The sequence below is a fragment of the Lycium ferocissimum genome, chromosome 7 (genome assembly GCF_029784015.1).
Source record: "Lycium ferocissimum isolate CSIRO_LF1 chromosome 7, AGI_CSIRO_Lferr_CH_V1, whole genome shotgun sequence".
NCBI classification, from domain to species: Eukaryota; Viridiplantae; Streptophyta; class Magnoliopsida; order Solanales; family Solanaceae; genus Lycium; species Lycium ferocissimum.
The window spans coordinates 12,863,998-12,884,147 of record NC_081348.1 but is presented as its reverse complement, the minus strand read 5'-3'; the positions used below and the strand labels follow the sequence as shown (position 1 = coordinate 12,884,147).

Sequence of the window (20,150 nt, the reverse complement as noted above, 5' to 3'; positions counted from 1 at the left end):
TAGTTTGATTCCGACTCAAACGAAGGAGGAAAATTTGGCGAAAATTTTGTACTTAAGACGTAAAAGTATCTAAAATAAAATAATGTACCACGTGGCAGCTTATCATAGAGCCACCGTAGCAGATAATTTCAAGAAGACAAAAATGCCCCGGTAAGGGCGCTGCTATAGTAAGTCCCATGTTCGTCGGTTCAATATTCCATTTCCCGTGTCTATTTCCCGTGTCTGTCGGTGACTTCCTAATAATGGTAATAACCATACAACTATAAGGGTATAATTGACAATTTGGTAATTATCAATTACGATCATTAGCTCTTCTTATATTTTCTCACTAGCAACTTTTTGGTCCATTCTTGGACACTTCTTCCTCTTCTTTCTTCATTGTCCCTATCTTATCATTTCCCTTTTTCTACTTTGTCGATACTTCTGCAAACTTTGATAAACTTACATGCTTTTTTTTTTTTTTTTTTTTCTTTGGACCAATCTTGAAGCTTAACTGTAAGTTTTCACTACATTTCTTCAGCTTTTTTCACTACAATTTTATTGGAAAAGAAGTCCCTAGTTGGCTAGTCCTACTTTAGTTTCTTGTTTAAAGAATTGGGTATTTCTTGATTTGTGTTATTTTTCAGACTTAGTGTTAAAAAATCATCTTTTTTACTAGTAGGTGAGGCTTTTCAAGATTCTTGGTGAGTTTGTACAGTTCTATTGTTGGTCTGATATTCTTGGGGTTTTGCTCTTTTTCAAAGATTTGTGGGGAAAATCATCATTTTTAGCTAATAAGGTGAAGCTTTTTATGATTCTTGGTTAGCTTATAATTTCCTGCTGTTGGAGTTTGGTGGGTTGGTGTCAACTTTGACATAATGCTTTCTTCTAAGATGCCTGAGAAAGCTGTAAATTTTGGGTGGGTAATGAGGTCTAATAACCCCAAAGTCCAATGGTGGTTTAAGCTATTGACAATGGGTGTTTTTCTTGGAATCTTGATTGTATGGGGGATTGATGGTGTTAGTGTGGGTAGTTTTCAGAGAGATTTTGTTTCGTTGAAGGTGAATAGTTCAGGAAAGTTTATTCCTACTTTTAAAGATTTCAGCTTTACCAATATTTCCCTTAGACCCCGTTCAGTAAATACTCGCCAGAATCTGAACCGAGATTTTGCCAAAAAAAATCTGGTTCCTACAGTCGAACCTCAACCGATTAATTTGACTGAAAATCAAGGTAATGCCCCCGATTTCAGTCTTGAAATGGTGACAAATTTGTCCCATAAGGAACCAGTAAGGGTAGAGGTTTCAAGACCAAGAGTTCATAGGTGGATTTCTGCTGAATTAGAGGCAAACTATTCATCAAATCTGCTTACTAATTGGTTGGCTCCTGGAGGTGAGCCGTGTAGGGATTCAAGAACTGTGGATATAAAAATCCCTGCTTTGGATGGTCGTGAGAACATTGAGTTGTCAACTGGGGATATTCATGAGTTTGTTTTCCAAGCATTGGATGATTCTGGGAAACCCCATTGTTTGGGTGGTGATTATTTTGAAACTGATATTGCTGGTGAAACATGGAAGTCTAGGCCTCCCATTAAAGATTTAGGCAATGGTACTTACCAGTTTACCCTGCAAGTCCACCCTGATTTTTCTGGGGATTACAATCTCACAATTATCCTACTGTTTCGACATCATGAAGGCCTGAAGTTTTCGCCTGAAAGGTTTGCATTTGACAAAGTTTTGCGCGTGATCCCAGTCAAATTCTCCAAGTCCTCCGTTGAATTACCTGAAATGTCTCAATGCAAGAAGTCGGATCTTGTTAGGGATGTGTGGTCTGGTCGATGGACTCGTCATGCCAAGAATGATAGCTGCCCAATTAGTAATGATGGGCGATACAGATGCCAAGAACCAAATTTTCCATGCCAAAAACCATGGTGTGATGGTCCACTGGGGTCCTTGGAGAGCAATGGTTGGGTATATTCAACACATTGTTCATTCAAGATGTTCTCAAGTGAAGAAGCATGGAATTGTTTGAAGGGTCGCTGGATTTTCTGGTGGGGCGATTCGAATCACTGTGACACAGTGAGAAACATCCTTCATTTCATTTTAGACGTGAATGATATAAAGGAGGTTCCAAGAAGAGCTGATTTGAACATCAGCAACCCGAGGAATCCGTCTCAAACAGTTCGATTTACTAACATTTTCAATGGGCATCCTAACCAGACAGGCAATTATCAAGGCTTGAATTCATTGAAAGATGCTGACTATAGAGAACTTTTGAAAAAGTACTTCTCTGGAGATGTTGTTCCAGACACTATAATTATGAATTCGGGATTACATGATGGAGTATATTGGCCTAATATTAGGCATTTCATTGAAGGCGCCAACTATGCTGCATCATTCTGGGCTGAGGTATTTAATGGGGTTAGGCAGAGAGGGTTGAGACCACCTGAAGTCATATATAGGACGACAATAACCACCGGTGGATATGCTAGACGATTAGCATTTAATCCAAATAAAATGGAGGCCTTCAATGGGGTAGTCTTGGATAAGTTTAGGGCATATGGTTTAGTTGATCGCGTCATTGATGATTTTGACATGACTTACCCTTGGCACTACGATAACAGATGCAATGATGGGGTGCATTATGGCCGTGCTCCCGCCAAGCTAAAGTGGAGGGATGGCCAGATTGGGCACCAGTACTTTGTGGACCTTATGCTTGGTCATGTGCTGCTCAATGCATTATGTGCAAGATAGGAGGAGGCAACCAACTTCAAGCAATTGATAGATTTTTGCAAGAGGAAGACTAGGGTGCAAGAAATTTAGTGATATTCTTGATCTATCTTTCAGTATTTACTGTCCATTATGTTTTCTGAAATTTCTTCCACGTTGTAGGCCAATACTAAAGGTTGTATAGGGGAACACTAAAGGATAGTATTGTTTGTAACTCAATTTTTGAGCTTCTTATAGTCCCATTTGCTTGAACTGTTGTATATCTAAAGAATATTACTATTGCCATTTACTCCATTCATTTTATTTATTTCTTTCTTTCTTCTCCTTTAAAGGAAAACAAAATCTATGTATGGAGGAAAACATTTTCTGGGTCCTTGGGGGTGTTCGGTATGGAGGAAAATATTTTTCAATTTTTCGATGTTCGTTTGGTCAAAAATTTTGAAAAATATTTTCTTTAGGAAAACAAGTTCCTCAAAAATAGAGAAAATGACTTCTCTAATAAAAGTAGGAAAAACAAGTCTATAAGTGCATTCCACCAACCATCCAACCCACCCACAACAACTCCCACCACCCTACCCCTTCGCTCACCCCACCGCCACGCCTACCCCACCCACCCACTCCTGCCCCACTCCCTGGCAAAAAAAAAAAAAAAATTAATTTTGCTTTGAAAAAAAAGTTTTGAATTTTTATTTTTATTTTTTGCATCACCCCACCCCAGCCCCACCCCATCCTCACCCTACCCACCCCTGCCCCCACCCCCAACCCCTTCCCAAAAATAATTAATTTTGTTTTGAAAAAAAAATTGATTTTATTTTTTATTTTTTGCACCACCCCACCTCACTCCTGCCCCACCCCACGCACCCCTGCCGCCAGCCCACGCCACCCTGCCCCCACCCCACCCTCCAGCCAAAAAAAAATTAATTTTGTTTTGAAAAAAAGTTTTGAATTATTTTTTTTGTTTTTTGCACCACCCCCCCCCCCCTCCCCCCCCCCCCCCCAAAAAAATAATTTTGTTTTGGAAAAAAAGTTTTGAATTTTTTTGCACCACCCCCACCCCCTCCTAAAAAAAAACTAATTTACTTTTAAAAAAAAAAGTTTTGATTTTTTTTTTTTTGGTTTTTTGCACCACCCCGCCCCTGCCCCACCCCCACCCCACCTACCCTGCCCCCCCGCCAACCCCCTCCCAAAAAAAATTAATTTTGTTTTGAAAAAAAAAAGTTTTGATTTTTTTTTTTTTTAGTTTTTTTGCACCACGTCACCCCCCGCCTCACCCCTAACCCCCCCCCCCCCACAAAATTAATTTTGTTTCGAAAAAAAAGTTTTGAATTTTTTTTTTTTTGGTCCCACTCACCCCCCCTTTCTCGACACCCCACCACCCCCTCCAAAAAAAATTAAAGGTGGGGGGTGGGTGGTTGTGGGGGTTGGTGTGGTATGGGTCCACACTGGGGGGTGGGGGGAGGGGGGATGTGGTGGTTTAGAAAATTTAGAAAAAAATTAATTAAATACTTAAAAGAAAAATTAGGGGTTGGGGTGGAGTTGTGGGGGCTTGGGTGGGTATTTTCCTGAAAATATTTTCTACCAACCAAACGAACATGAGAAAATAAGTAAGAAATTCACTTATTTTCCGCTACCCAAACGAACATGAGAAAATAAGTAGAAATTCACTTATTTTCAAGAATACATTTTCCAAGAAAACTTTTTCCTTCGTACCAAACACACCCTTTATCTTTATCTTTTTCCATGCGTATGAGACTGCTAGCTTGAAAATAGTCCAATTACGATGAATTTTTGGACAAATAGTTCAGATAGCGGGTGTGACTACTTTCAAATTGGAGCACAATTAAATAATGGGAAAGGGTCAACTATACCCCTTTGTGAGAAAAGGATCAAATTTAGCCTCCGTTAAACTATTGGTGCAAAAATATCCATACTATTACCTAAATGGTTCAAACATATACCTTCCTCCGTTAGGGCTGTCCAATGTGGACGCTAAATTTCACATGACACTGACATTTGATGTGGTGGATGTCACCTTAATGTTATGAATTGGGAATTCAATTGGGTTAAGTCGAATTGGGGAAAAATGAGCTTGGGTACTGAATTGTAATTAGGAGCAGTGGGTCGACACGTGGCATAGGCAGAGCCAATCACTAAAGACACGCAGATGGAAGGGCCACTTAAAGATCAACGCTCAAGATTAGAAGTTAGCTACAGGATCCTACGGTGGAGATCACTTCATTTGTGTTAGTTGAGACTAAGTGTTAGCTTAAATAACAGAAATAATAGAGGGAAAGGTAGTTATGATATGGTATTAATCTTTCTCTCTCAACTTCTTCTTCTTCTCCTCTCTTCTCCCTTCTTCAATCTCTAATTTCCCAAATCCTCCATTGCAGGTCACGTACAAGCTTGGAGATACTTGATCATCAATCCTATCTTAGTTCATATTAAATTGTAATCTCATTGATTGTAGTGACGAACCATTATCAATAAAATTCCCTTTGATTCGACATTTCAATTGTTGCCCTAATTTCATAATTCCATTGTCAATCCATTACACTTAACGCCCAACCCATTTTACCTCCCCACCACTTGTTTTTCCACCCTAACATTTCCTTTCCCTCAACCTCCTTTTTTTCAAGATTGATTGAGAAACTGACCTGCTTGAGAAGAAGAAAGAGGCCTAAGACCCCCTGTAACATTGATGAAATGTACTATTACCTAAATAGTTCAAATAATCTCTTTTCTGTTCCTAATTAGATTGGCTTCTGATTTTGACATAAGTTGAGAACAAGGTATAGAGATAAGGAGAGAGAAACTTGGGTGTTTATTGTACAACCCCATGATTTCTTCATTATTATCAATGAACCCAAAAACCTTGTTATGAGCTTGTTGCTTGTCGGATTTGCACACGAAGAGATACCGGTCGCAAGAATTTAGGCATGTAATTAAACATTTTTTAAATAATTTCACAATTTTTTTTTAACACTGGCTGATTTAACATTATTTCTTCACGTAATTGTGGTTATTTGTCTAAAGGAATAAAAAAAAGTTCTTTTGGTTCTTCAATTTAATTTATTATTGGTATGCGATGATTCACAAGCATCAATGGTGACTATGGTGGTGCTAAAGATGGCAATGGTGGTGGAGGGAAGTTTAGGAGTGAAAGATCAAGTGGAGGAGAGTGTAAATTAGATTGGGCACTGAGGTGATATGCCATGTGGAGTGCCATGTAGAACATTAGTCATACTTTTACAATATCATAATGTGCAAAGAAAGTACAGGAAGAAAATTAAATAACACAGTTTTAGTAAAAGGTCTGGGACGGGTGAGCTCCTGGGCCCGATAGACTAGCCCATGTGCAAGCCCGAGTCTTGGCCGAACGGTGTGTCGGCTCAACCGCCCAAAATTTCGTTAATTATTAATTTTTATAACATTCTTATAGTAGCAGTGTAACCAAATCTAATTCAATATTTTAAATCATCGACAAAAAGACAAAAAAAGTAAATTAGTAATAGAAATAAAATTAGTCATAATTAACATTCAACTAAAAGAATAGAAGAAACAAAGAAAGAAATGTATGAATCTGTGCTCCATCTTTAGCCCTCTTTATGATTTTCCTAGATCAAAAATCCCCTAAAAACGCGTTTGGAATATCTTTATATTGTGATGAAATGACCATGGACCAAAACAACTTTTATGATTTCAAAAAGAATTCTGATTGTCCGAAAAATGGCTTAGGACGACACCACTAGCGTCATGTCACACCAAGCCAGAACTTTAGAGAGCTTGTTTTATCCATACAAGCCCTCAATGCATTGGTGTGGCACAAGGCACGGTGCCGCTGGTGGCGCACCAGACTTGTTTCGGGTGACGTTTCACTTTTTCATGTTTATTTGATGTTCGGATCCTGGACTTGATCATGTTCTTTTCTATGGCCTTCTATCCGGACTTCAAAACTCATTTTTCATCCTTTTTAGCATCGAGTCACAACTTTTTCATCAAATCATCTTCTACACATTAATATATATATATATATATATATATATATATATATATATATATATATATATATATATTAAGATATATATATATATATATATATATATATATATATATATATATATATATAAAAATATATATATATATATGAGGCGAAATATAACTAAAACTATGTACTTCTAGCCGTCGATCATAACCCCACACTTGAACCTCCGTCGATCATAACCCCACACTTGAACCTTTGTTTGTCCTCTAGAAATCTTACACTCAACTTAGAATTATTGCACAACCTTGCAATCTAACTCACCCTAAGATCCATGACATAGGTTGATATCACCAATTAGGCTACGAAGTTTCAAATCATCAAATACAACACTGCCTGATCATCATGCAGGATATAAAATTCAAATCGATCGATAACAAACTCCTAACCTGCAAACTTCAAGGACGATATCTAGCTTAATAAATTTAAGTTCGCTCACATATTTTGTCAAAGAAATTTAAAATTCACTTATCTATCATGAAATAGATGCCCTCACTAAGAAAAATAGTCCACACACTCCAATCAAAGAATCGAATGTAATTTATATCAAAGTATCACTCATAATCACAAATGAATTCACATGGGCATAAAATCATAGGCTTGCCCCTTATGTAGATCTCGATTCATGTAAGTATGCTCATCTATAATCAAATAGAACTTTAACGGGTTGTAATGTTTGTTAGGAGACGTTGGACGACTATATAATAGTGACTTATACTTCTCTAAGCACTTTCACACTTTTTGACTCCATACCCACTATTTTTCTTCACTTTATCTTCAACCCTCTTTCCATCAATTAATTTTCAAGTCTTTCCCTTTATTTCATTTCCTCATATCAAGAACGTTTCTTTTTTTCTTTCAATCGTTTTGCTTTTTTTTCCTTTTTCCATATCATATTCTTTCTAAAAGGACATTTTTCATCACTAGTACCTCATCAATGGGCACCATTTACACTCGACTGTCCCCTTTCTTCAAATATTCTTTTTAGCTCAATTTGTGCTACAATGTTGAAGGAAGTAGGGTAAAAAAACTAGAAATTCAACTAAATAGGTGATGCAAATACTTTGGCTCAATAAAAGATACAAGCTCAAAAGGGCTGACTAGATGTAAACACTATGTGGACAAGCTAAAGTTTTCAAAACTAATCAAATAAAGTCTATCATTATCTTCTCAACCGAGCAACACTTATAAAGATTAAGATGCAATACATGGAATATATACAAGAAAAACTCATTTCTCGTGGCACAAGTCTCACTCAAGACGAATTCATTCGATTCTAAGACAGATAGGGTCATCGCGAACTATAAAATAAAAAAGGATTTATGTACAAAGTCACTACCATGAACTTAGGTGTTAGAAGGTCTGTTATTTTTATTTACCACTCAAGCACTCACAAGAAGGTATTCTCTAGGGCTTAGGCCTAAACATGTTGATGTTTAACAAGTCAAAAGATTCGTAATGTAGAGTTTATAGAGGATGAGAAGGTACTGTTGAAAGTCTCACCTATGAAGAGTGTAATGCGTTCTGGAAAGAAGGGAAAGTTGAGTCTTATGTGTCACGCCTCGAACCATGGCCTGGGCGTAACATGTCACTCGGTGTCTGTCTGCATGTGACCGAGCGAACCAACTAGCTTGGCTGAATCAACATGTGATATCAAAACATACTAAATGCAGATTTAACAATGACACATGCTGATCTACTAAAAGTCTGACTGAAATATCATAAATGCGAAAAGTACTGAATAAGTCTGAAAGTCTGAATAAGTAGTCGACAAGGCTAACACAAAAGCTGCTAAACATCTGACTGACTGGACTATAGTCTACGAAGCCTCTAAGTACCGAATCGCTAACTGTTTATCTGGACAAGGCCCCCGGCATACCTCACTGACTGAACTACTATAAAGACTGAAAGTATAATAATGCCCCGAGGGAACTGAGGCTCACCAAGCAGCTGATACGAGAATGTCCTAGCAAGCAGAATCGTCAACCTGTAAATCGTTACCTGCATCGCGAGATGCAGCTTCCGGACAAAAGGGACGTTAGCACATTTGAATTGCACTAGTATGTAAAGTAACTGAAAGAAAGAACTGTAAATACTGAACTAAAACTGAACTGAAATAAGGAACTAAAGATATGAATACTCCCTGTTCTGAATGAGGAACCACCTGTTTATCTGAATAAATAATCTGGGGCCTCAGGCCCAATATATATGTGCACAAACTGCGGCCTCGGGCCCAAGTAAACGTATACATAACTGCTGCCTTAGGTCTAATAACAAGATGTTCATCATTAAGACAATTTACATAAATGAACTGAATATCATGTTGAAAGATACAACACTGATTTGTTGGGCAATGATTCACTCTGACATGTATTCATGGACTTATTATGAGAACTGAAGCTTTAACTATTTATAAACATGCTGAGTATTCTAGACTGAGACTTGTGGGTATCAAACACAAGTCTATATTGATTACGTATTGAGCTCACAACATTCGGAATGAAAGTCATGAATGAATTATGAAACTAGAGAATAAAAGTTCTGCAACTATTCAAGGAACCAAGCCTAACTATATTTTTGAGGCAATTTGTAACGTTGTAAAAGAACGTGGCGTAAGGAGAATCATTAACATTCCCAAGCGTAGAGAGTTAGCCTCACATACCTTAATTCCGGCCTTTGAGTGTAATACAATGTTTGTCAACCCTTTCAACTTTAATATATAGCAACACAAGTCAAAGGGATTCCATATTAGTAATAATATCCATGCTTTGGTCACCTAAGCATTTTATCAAACACTTGGTGGGCATAAAGCTCCACAACCTTCATTAATGGTGTTTTCTTCACCCAATTCCCATTCTATTACTTCTAGATGAATCTACAATCTCAAATTGATGAAATTAACATCATTCTTCGTCACCCCTATAATTACAACAATCCTAAGTTAATAATCCAAAACCCTAACATAGTTCATATGATACGCTCTATAAAACTCATTTACAATTCTCCCAAGAACTCATCAGTTCACAACTATAACTGATTAGAGAGTAGAAGTATTACCTTTTTGAAGTTCAATCCTCTTGAATTCGGATTCTAAGGTTCTTTTGTCCAAGACGAAGATTCAATCGATAATATATGGAATAGATGAGGATTCTAGTGTTAATCTTTTTTATATTGATGTAATAATCAATGGGATTTGAGTAGGAGCTCACCTTGGATGCTTTGTGGAAGCCCTAGGGTGTCTTCTCTCCAAAAAGACTGTTTAGAATGAAGTGGGAAAAGTTGTTTAGAGTTGGGTATATAAAATTTGAAAATAGGTCATTTCAGGCATAATTTGGCCTGGTGCAACGCACAAGGCCTATATTTCAGGACCCGATGAATTTTACACTTTTCAGCTACTTTGGCCTGGCTCGACGCGTGGGGCGTCGCCCAAGGCGATGCGCTAGGTCATTTCTGACAGTGTTCGGTAAAATGGGCATAACTCCTACCACAAAGCTCCGTTCAGCCTCCACCACATATCAGTGGAAAGGTATTTCAAATATCTACAACTTCCATGTTTTGAGATTTCTCAAATTCTCAATGGATATTCATGAAATTGGGATGGAAGGCAGACATATCGAAAACTTAACCGATTCTATTGAATTTTAAGCTCCTGATTATTAGCCATCTTGCGACGATCATATCTCCTTGCTCTGATCTCTGATTGGCCTGATCTTTATATGGATGGAAAGGCATTTCCACGTACTACAACTTTCATTAAGATCACTTTTTCAAATTCCCAACTAATCAAAGAGTTATGGTTGCCCGAATTAGACCTGTCAATCATTTTTGCAAAACGTTTAAATCTTCAGTTTTTCCACTAAAACTCTAACGCTATGAGTCTAACCTTAGTTCTAAGATACGCGGTGTAACATTGTAGGCGTTTGAGATTTTGTAGCGAACTGGGGAGGTGGCCTACAAGCTTGCCCTGCCACTGGGCTTGATAAGAGTTCATTTGGTATGTCATGCATCTATGCTACGACAACAAATTGAGAATAAGTTTCACGTCTTGAAATTGGCGGTTCAACTTAGATGGAACTTGACCTATGGACACTACTAAAAACATAAGTTTTTTCCACTAACATTCAAAGGAGAAATTTGTGCTATAAAACATAATTTTCCCACCTAACCAGCTCACTGGGAAAACACATGGTGGGAAACAAGTTCCTATTTAAACAATGGGAAACTTTCTAATTTTCTGTGTGAAAACACTACTATTTAGGTTTTTCCACCGACATTAAGTGGGAATAGCTACTGTACATTTTTCAGTGGGAAATTTCAGTGGGAAAATAGTGATTCTTTAGTGGTGGGAGGAACCTTTGGCCATTTGGGTCGGGACGTCTGGAAGCTAAAGCTGTTCGAGAACGAATTTTTATTTAAGTAGAAAAAGATATAACAGCCCGACCATAATTTTAAGTTTTAACTCCAATTTTAGGATCTAGGACTTTGAACTCTAATCAGATAGAGTATTTATATCTTTTCTAAAAGCGAGTCTATTATTATCTCAAAAAAAAAAAAAAAAGTGAGTTCGTTATTGTTGGGATCAAAATAACAGGGCGTCATGCGGAAGCTAATAATTTGCAAGCCTTGAACGACGGTAAATCAGTCAGCATAGAAAAATTAAAGACATAATATTATAATATTGGTTTGGGTCAAGTGACCTACGTATTGAAAAACTAATATAAAAAAACTATAAAAATTGTAGAGAGAAAAATCTCCCTCTAAACAAAACTCTTAAATTTAAAAGACTGCTCTGATACTATTTGTTGGGAACAAAATAACAGGGCGGCATGCGGAAGCTAACAGTTGCAAACTTTGGCCGACGATAAATTGGACAACATAGAAAAATTAAAGACATAATATTATAATACTGTTTTGGGTCCAGTGACCTACATATTGAAAAACTAATTTAAAAAAACTATAAAAAATGTAGAGCGAAAAATCTCCCCCTAAACAAAACTCTTAACTCTAAAAGACTACTTTTTTTCTTGAAGACAAAGAAAACTCTACTAAAAAGGCATAATATCTTAACATTGTTTGGCCAAGGGCCTACATATGAGAAAACTGATATAAATGAAAGCATAAAACTATGAGAGAATAATCTCCACCTTGGCCTGAATTTTCTGGCAAAATAATCTTGATTCTCCATCTTCACATAATCTTCATCACTGTTGCATGCTTGTCATGGTTAAAACTAGGTATGGTTGAAAATTTGAGCCTTGTGCGTTAAAAAATGAGTACAGGTTGAAAGTGGAGCCCATGCGTTAAAAGTGAATATGGGTTGATAATTGACCCAAGCGTTAAGAGTAAGCTAGGGTTGAAAAGCTGAGCTCATACGTTAAAAGTAATCATGAGTTGAAAATTGGAGCTCATGCGTTAAAGTAAGCTTGAGTTAAAATTTACTTTTGTTTTAACAATATGCAGCAACAGAATTGTTGAAAATATGATTAAAAATTGTCTCCACATGCAGTACTCCAGATATCTTTTTCTTTTTTTGGGACATAAATCTTCATTATCGGCGAATTGATTTCAACTTGAATTGATCCACCTTGAATCCGTCTTCAACCTCGTTGAACCATCAGTGCTGATATCATTATTCTTTTCATTCATAACACAATAACATCCACAATGTAGTCTTTTAGAGTTAAGAGTTTTGTTTAGGGGGAGATTTTTCTCTCTACACTGTTTATAGTTTTTTTATATTAGTTTTTCAATATGTAGGTCACTTGACCCAAACCAATATTATAATATTATGTCTTTAATTTTTCTATTTTTTCTGATTTATCGTCGTTCAAGGTTCGCAATTGTTAGCTTCCGCATGCCGCCTTGTTATTTCGATCTCAACAATTATTTCTAGTCTTGATTGACAGTATGCCTTATTTCGGAATAATAAAGACATTCAAATGATAATTTGTGTAATAACATTAACGTACTAATTGATTTACTTTTTATATATCAATTTATTTGTGCATAGTACGTTGAATGAAATAACACTACTCCCTATGTTCGATAATAAGTTATTTTTTAGGCTTTTCATTTTGTTTCAAAATAAGTGGTGCTTCAGGATTTCTAGAAAATTGATCCTATTCTTTCAAAAGTACTCTTATTTACATAATCAAGAATCATTAAACTTTTCTTTTTCTAGACATTTAATTAGGGGTCAGTTTTCTAGGAGTGAAAGACTTTCTGTGGTTGAGCATAAATTTTTTTGCGCGGATTGTCCTTCATTTGGGGTGGTCTTTAATTTTTGCCCTTCAATTAGTGGTCTTTAATTTTTGCCCTTCGCCTAATACCCCGAGGTTGTTGGTTCGAACACCAGCTCAGTAAAAAAAAAAAAAATCACAAGGTAGATGTTTGGATTCGCAAGGTAGAGTTTTAAATCCAAACTCTACCTTGTGAATTTTTTTAAATTTTTTTTACTGATCCGGAGTTCGAACCCAAAACCAAAGGATTTTTAGCAAAGGGCAAAAATTAAAGACCACCAATTTGAGGGGCAAAAATTAAAGACCACCCCCAACGAAGGGCAATCCTGCAAATTGCCCGTGAGCATAAGCTAAAAAAAAAAAAAAATCACAAATTATGAAACAGATAAGAGTATAATGAAAGGTCATCTTCCAATCACTTGACCTAGACTATGACATTTGTGCAAAATAATGTAATTACTTGTAATGTGAAAAAAATAATACTAACTTTTACAGTTTACTGTGCACTATCACTTGACCTGACTACGACATTTTGTGCAAAATAATAGAGTTTCTCGTAATTTGGTAATACTAATAACTCTCACTTCGCATTCTTCGCTAACTTTGTATCATCTCTAAGAACTTGGAGAGTTTGTATGTGTATAAATGTGTTTCTATTGTAAATAAGATAAATATAACTTCAAATATAAAATAAAATGTAGGGAAAAGGATCAAATATACCCTTCTACTTTACTTTGTTGGTTAAATATACCCTTCGTTAGTCAAAAAGTATCTATATATATATCTCAGTAGTCAAAAAGTTGTTAAATATCTTACATACATGGATGAAAATGCCCAAATCAGATGAAATTAACCATTTAACTTAAAAAAAAAAAACATACCCCATAATTTTAACCCGACCCGACCCACAAATTTTACTACTTTTGAGCCCTCAAGAATCCACTAAAAGTATTCAAACATATATTAATGTAAATCATACATTCTTGAAATATATTCAGACGAAAAAGAAAAACAAGAAGGATATTCTTGAAATAACTAGTACCTTCATCCCACTTATGTACAATCTTTCGAGCAAGTTCTGATTCTTCATGTGAAGTTGCAGTAGCACTGAAAACAATAAAAACATATATACTTTTTAACAACTGAACATATGGGAAATTTGATTACTCAAGAAGAAAAAAGATGGGTAATTTTAATTTTCTTTGCACAAAAAGAAGGGTAATTTAAGGATGGGATTTTGGGTACCTGCGAGAGTTGAGGTTTTGGAGAATGGATTTACGGTGAAGGTAAGCTAAGAGCATTGGTCAGGTTAATTTTGATTGAATTCTCGATTGAAACAACATTCTTGAATTTGTGGGTCGGGTTAAAATTATGGAGCACGGTTTATTTAAAGTTAAGTGGTTAATTTCATTTGATTTGAGCATTTCCATCCATGTAGGGGTATATTTAACAACTTTGGCTATGAAAGGGTATGTTTATGTTTTTAACGGAGGGATATTTAACTAATAAATAAAGTAAAGTAGAGGGGTATATTTGACCCTTTGCCCTAAAATGTAATTAGAAAAATTTCGCTCATGCTCTCTAATCGAGTGTATTTAACCAAATGAAAAGTACAAACAAAAAATACATATTATATAGACAACATAAAGCTCAAATTAAAATAATTCTCTATATAGCATCAAGATACATGCTCTCTAATCGAGTGAATTTAACCAAATGAAAAGTAAAAATAAGAATCTGTATATAATATAGACAACTGAAAACTCAAAATGAAACAATTCTCTAATTAGCACGATCAAGACACATTATGGACATTCCGAGGAAGACAGAACACGTGGTAAATTGACAAATAAATAAATGAATCAATTTGTAAGGAATTCTTATAATATAAAGTCTAAAATTAGCCATGATCAATTCATATAACCAACGCAACTAATTTTATTATATTTTGATTCAGACACAACGGAGGAAGATTAGTTTCGTTGGTAATTATGCATTCTTGTCTGTCCCAAAAGGATAAAAGTAAATGCCATTAAAGCGTAATACTGTTTTATTATTTTTAACATAAAAGCAAATCAAAATAAATCGTGATGATCAACTGTTGTTTTGCATGCTTTCTTTTGCACCCTTCTTGAAGCTTTACTGTAAGTTTCAGTACTTTTCTTTAGCTATTTCACTACATTTTTATTGGAAAAAGTCGTTAATCCTACTTCTTTTCTTGTTCAGAATTGGTATTTCTGTATTTCTGTTATTTTTCAGAGGCTTGAATGTAAAAAAATTCATCTTGTTTAGCTAATAGGTGAGGCTTTTCAAGATTCTTGATGGCTATGTATAGTTTTGTTGTTGTCTTTTAGTTTGTTGGTCTGATATTTTCTGTGTTTCTGCTATTTTTCAAAAAATTGTGGGCAAGAAAATTGGTGTCAGCACTGGCAAAAGGTTTTCTTCGCAGATGCCTGAGAAATCTGCAAATTTGGGGTGGGTTATGAGGTCAAATAGCCCCAAGGTATTGACAATGTGTGTTTTTCTTGGAATCTTGATTTTGTGGGAGATTGATAGTGTCAGCATGGATAATAGTTCAGGAAAGTTTAGTCCTACCTTTAAAGATTTAAGCTTTACCAATATTATCCAATATTACCAGTATTGGGTAAATACTTACCAGAAAGTCAACCAAGATTTTGCCCAAAAAAATCTGGCTCCTAATAAAGTCGACGGAAAAACAATTAATTTGACTGAAAATCAAGGTAATGCTGCTGATTTCCATCTTGAAATGGTGACAAATTTGTCCCATAAGGAACCAAAACCAAGAGTTCATAGGTGGATTTCAGCTGAATTAGAGGCAAACTATTCATCAAATCTGCTCACTAATTGGTTGGCTCCAGGAGGTGAGCCATGTAGGGAATCAAGAACTGTGGATATAAAAATCCCTGCTTTGGATGGTAGTGAAAATATTGAGTTGTCAACTGGGGATATTCATGAGTTTGTTTTCCATGCATTGGATGATTCTGGGAAACCCCACTGTTTGGGTGGTGATTATTTTGAAACTGATATTGCTGGTGAAACATGGAAGTCTAGGCCTCCTATTAAAGATTTTGGCAATGGTACTTACCAGTTTTCCCTTCAAGTCCACCCTGATTTCTCAGGGGATTACAATCTCACAATCATCCTACTATTTCGACAATATGAAGGATTGAGGTTTTGGCCTGAAAGATTTGTATTTGACAAAGTTCTCCGCGTGATCCCAGTCAAATTCACCAAGTCCTCCGTTAAATTACCTGAAATATCTCAATGCAAGAAGTCAGATCTTGTTAGAGATGTGTGGTCAGGTCGATGGACTCGTCATGCCAAGAACGATAGCTGTCTAATTAGCAATGATGGGAGATACAGATGTCAAGAACCAAATTTTCCATGCCAAAAGCCATGGTGTGATGGTCCATTGGGGTCCTTGGAGAGCAATGGTTGGGTATATTCAACACATTGTTCTTTCAAGATGTTCTCAAATGAAGAAGCATGGAATTGTTTGAAGGGTCGCTGGATTTTCTGGTGGGGCGATTCAAATCACTGTGACACAGTGAGAAACATCCTTAATTTCATTTTAGATGTGCATGATATAAAAGAGGTTCCAAGAAGAGTTGATTTGAACATCAGCAACCCTAGGAATCCATCACAAACAGTTCGATTTACTATCATTTTCAACGGGCATTCTAACGAAACAGACAATAATGAAGGCTTAAATTCATTGAGGGATGCTGACTATAGAGAACTTTTGAAAGGGTACTTCTCTGGACATGTTGTTCCAGACACTATAATCATGAATTCGGGCTTACATGATGGACTGTATTGGTCTAATATTAGGTGTTTCATTGAAGGCGTTGACTATGCTGCATCATTCTGGGCTGAGGTGTTTAATGGGGTAAGGAAGAGAGGATTGACACCACCAGAAGTCATATATAGGACTACGGTCGCCCCTGGTGGAACTGCTAGAACATTAGGGTCCAATCCAAATAAAATGGAGGCCTTCAATGGGGTAGTCTTGGATAAGTTTAAGGCATATGGTTTAGTTGATAACATCATTGATGATTTCGATATGACTTATCCATGGCACTATGACAACCGATGCAATGACGGGGGGCATTATGGCCGTGCTCCCGCCAAGCTGAAGTGGAGGGATGGCCAGATTGGGCGCCAATACTTTGTGGACCTTATGCTTGGTCATGTGTTGCTCAATGCATTATGTGCAAGATAGAAGGTGGCTAGTGGTGATGCTAAGCGCGCGCATTGGCTCTGGTTTTGGCTTGGAAATTTGCAAGTACCTATTGAGATGCAGCCAACTTCAAGCAATGGTGTATTTCAAGCTGGGCTGGTAGATTTTCGCAAGAGGAAGACTAGTCTTGAACAAGTTTGGTGATATTTTTGCATTTTATGTCATTATATTTTCTGAAATTTCCTATTCCTCTGCCTTTTGAAGTAAAGGACTTAAACACATTATTTAACAAGTACAAAAGCTTTATGCTTCCTATTGCGCTTGAAAAGTTCCAATTACCCTTTCAATATTCTACTATGTGCCTTCACTTCTCTCTTTTCGCTTCACGTCCTGGGACCTTGTCATTTTTTGGGCTTTTTCTATACGAACAAAGTTGTTTGCCTTGCTCATAGTTCCTCATCTCTATTATATCTTTTTTCTTCTCTCTATATTTTGTGCCTTATCTTTTTGCCTTAAAATTTTGCAGAAAAGTAAAGATAGTTTTATTATTTCATCATTAAAATTATTAATCACTTTCCTAAAACGTACCCCTCTCTATTCCTTCTTAAAAGTATATCATACTAGAATTAAGACAGTACCAATTACGGAGATTGATTTTCTTTTATTTGACATTAGTTATTTAGTCTTTTTTTTAATTATTATTTGACATTTGTTATTGAGTTTTCTTTTAATACCGCGCGAAGCATGGATAAGTTTACTAATTTAACTATAATCATAGCCTGGTTTTAACAGTCTTATGTCCTGACTCCTGTGTATAGATTTTCTTAAGTGTCCCAGTTCTAGTTCCATATAAGCCTATTTATTTAGCTATCAAAACACAGAGACCACAAGTGATCTGACAAACTATTCTTATAAAACAGTAGGTTTGAATTTTCGCAATTTGAGTCTGAATTTCTATTTTTGAGTTTCACTATATATATTGACTTTTGGAATAAAGTATGTTGAAGTTTGTGAAGCTACTTCTTGTTTTATTTATTCTTTAGATCTGCTTCTTTGCTTTGGGCTGATAAATTAGCAGGTTTTTCATAGCTGATAGCACATGAGTGTCTTTTAGATGTTACAGATAGGAAAGAATTAACCTGATGTCAAAGGAAGATATGCATCTAACTGATAGTTTGGAAAGGATGGTACAAAACCGTAACAACAGCATGTCAGGAACAGACTTGAAATGGGATAATGAATTTTTTCACCCTATTAAAGAGAACAATATTAGACACCCTTCCACTCTAACCAAGAGATTAGATGCTATTCTTGATGAAAGATCACCATTGAGACCTCTCAACAATTAACAAGGAAATTCAAATAGGGAAGAAAAGTTATTTTTTTTCTCTTAACTTGTTGACAAACTTGATCTAATTCTTGATCAATCTGCAACCGGCTCGGAAAAACATATGTACCAAAGCTTCCATTTCAGAAATAGCATATATTCACTTTGAGTTTTTGGTTCTTTTTCAAGACAAAGCTCCATGTTTTTTTGTACCGTTTCAATTGGTGACTATCAGAATACATTCAACTTAGAATAGTTTTTACCTTAAAGACTCCCAGAATTCAATTAAAATGTAATATCTTACTTCAACCATCCTGAGATTTAGTGTATTTAGCTAACCATAACAAAAAAGAGAGAAATTTATCGTAAGCAAAAGACAACTAACATTTAGTGCTATTTAAATGACTGAATTTTCTATTCATGTTATATGTTAAGGGAGGATTTTGTGATACATATTAATGGTTTTTATTCCCTCCTGTGAGCTGAATTAAAAGTTATGGCAGATGAACAATTAAGCTGTCTTGCTAGTAGGAAAAATTGACTAAAATCTTAGTCTTAATACATCAAGGAAACATCATTAACAAAGAGCTTGCTTATGTTAACAATGAGCCTGCTTCATAACATAAATCATTAGATACTTGTTAACTGTTGCAGCCTTTTTGTTGAATAGAAGCAACAGACTTAGATAAAAGAAAGGCCGAAAGCTTTTTTCTATTTCATAGCTCATTGTTCTGATATACATGTATTTATATACAGAAAAGAGAAAACCTAGAATTCTATTTTAGGCAATACACCAATAAGAGGCAACAAAGGAATATTTCTGTAATGAAATCTCCTAGAATTAAGATCTCTAATGACGGGATTTGATCTCCTCTAATCAAGGGATTTGAATCATGTCTATTGTCATACTCCCCTCAAGTTGGTGCATAGATATCTATCATGCCCAGTCAATCACTTGGAATAATTTTCCTGGCAATACACCAATAAGAGGGTTCAAGACACATATGGAATATGATCTTAATCAAGTTTTTCTCTAATGAAATGACGATCTCTTCAATGTTTAGTGCGATCATGTTGTAATCAAGGATTTGTGCTATTTCAATTGTCTTCATTATCACAAAACAAATTTATAAGTCTAGGACTTGCAACTCTAAGATCATCCCCTCTTTGATCTTGTCAATAAACCATGCACTTCATGGAATATTTCGTACGTTCGGACGTTGTGGGATAATGGTAAGAAATTAAGGACAAGACCATGTTCAAAATAAATTTAGTGTCATATGGGAATGTTATTTATGGATATTGGTATTGTGGAAATATTGATGAAATGACGAAGAGACTTCAAAATGTTTAAATAAGGTGGAAGGTTAGGGACAAAATGGTAATAATAAGGAAAGTCGAGAATTAAAATAGTCATTATCACAAAACTAGAAAAAGTCTTGAAAAGGGGCAAAGTGTAAATGGAGAGGGACTCTAAGATTAAGGAAGACACTTGGTCCATTCTTAGCTCACATAAACCTAGAAAAAGAAAGGGAAAAAGAAAGAAAAATCTAGAGGAGGGGCATGTCCCCTCGCATGCTTGGCACAATTATATGTATATATATATATAAGTTCCTCTTATTAATTCAAGACAAAA

The 20,150-nt window shown here is 35.9% G+C and overlaps 2 protein-coding genes across 2 annotated transcripts; both read left to right on the top strand.

Annotated features, from left to right (window-relative positions):
* Window positions 1-329: 329 nt before the first annotated feature.
* On the top strand, window positions 330-2,999 carry LOC132063388 (uncharacterized). Its single transcript, XM_059455906.1, has 2 exons — window positions 330-495; window positions 662-2,999. Exon 2 carries the CDS (start codon window positions 858-860, stop codon window positions 2,727-2,729), a length of 1,872 nt encoding a protein of 623 aa, XP_059311889.1. The 5' UTR covers window positions 330-495; window positions 662-857; the 3' UTR covers window positions 2,730-2,999.
* An 11,622-nt stretch (window positions 3,000-14,621) lies between these two features.
* LOC132062527 (uncharacterized) lies at window positions 14,622-17,540 on the top strand. Its single transcript, XM_059455078.1, has one exon. It carries the CDS (start codon window positions 15,436-15,438, stop codon window positions 17,227-17,229), a length of 1,794 nt encoding a protein of 597 aa, XP_059311061.1. The 5' UTR covers window positions 14,622-15,435; the 3' UTR covers window positions 17,230-17,540.
* The last annotated feature ends 2,610 nt before the right edge of the window (window positions 17,541-20,150 follow it).

Coding starts and splice junctions, on each gene's coding strand:
- LOC132063388 (XM_059455906.1), top strand. CDS start 858: ATGCTTTCTTCTAAGATGCCTGAGAAAGCTGTAAATTTTGGGTGGGTA.
- LOC132062527 (XM_059455078.1), top strand. CDS start 15,436: ATGCCTGAGAAATCTGCAAATTTGGGGTGGGTTATGAGGTCAAATAGC.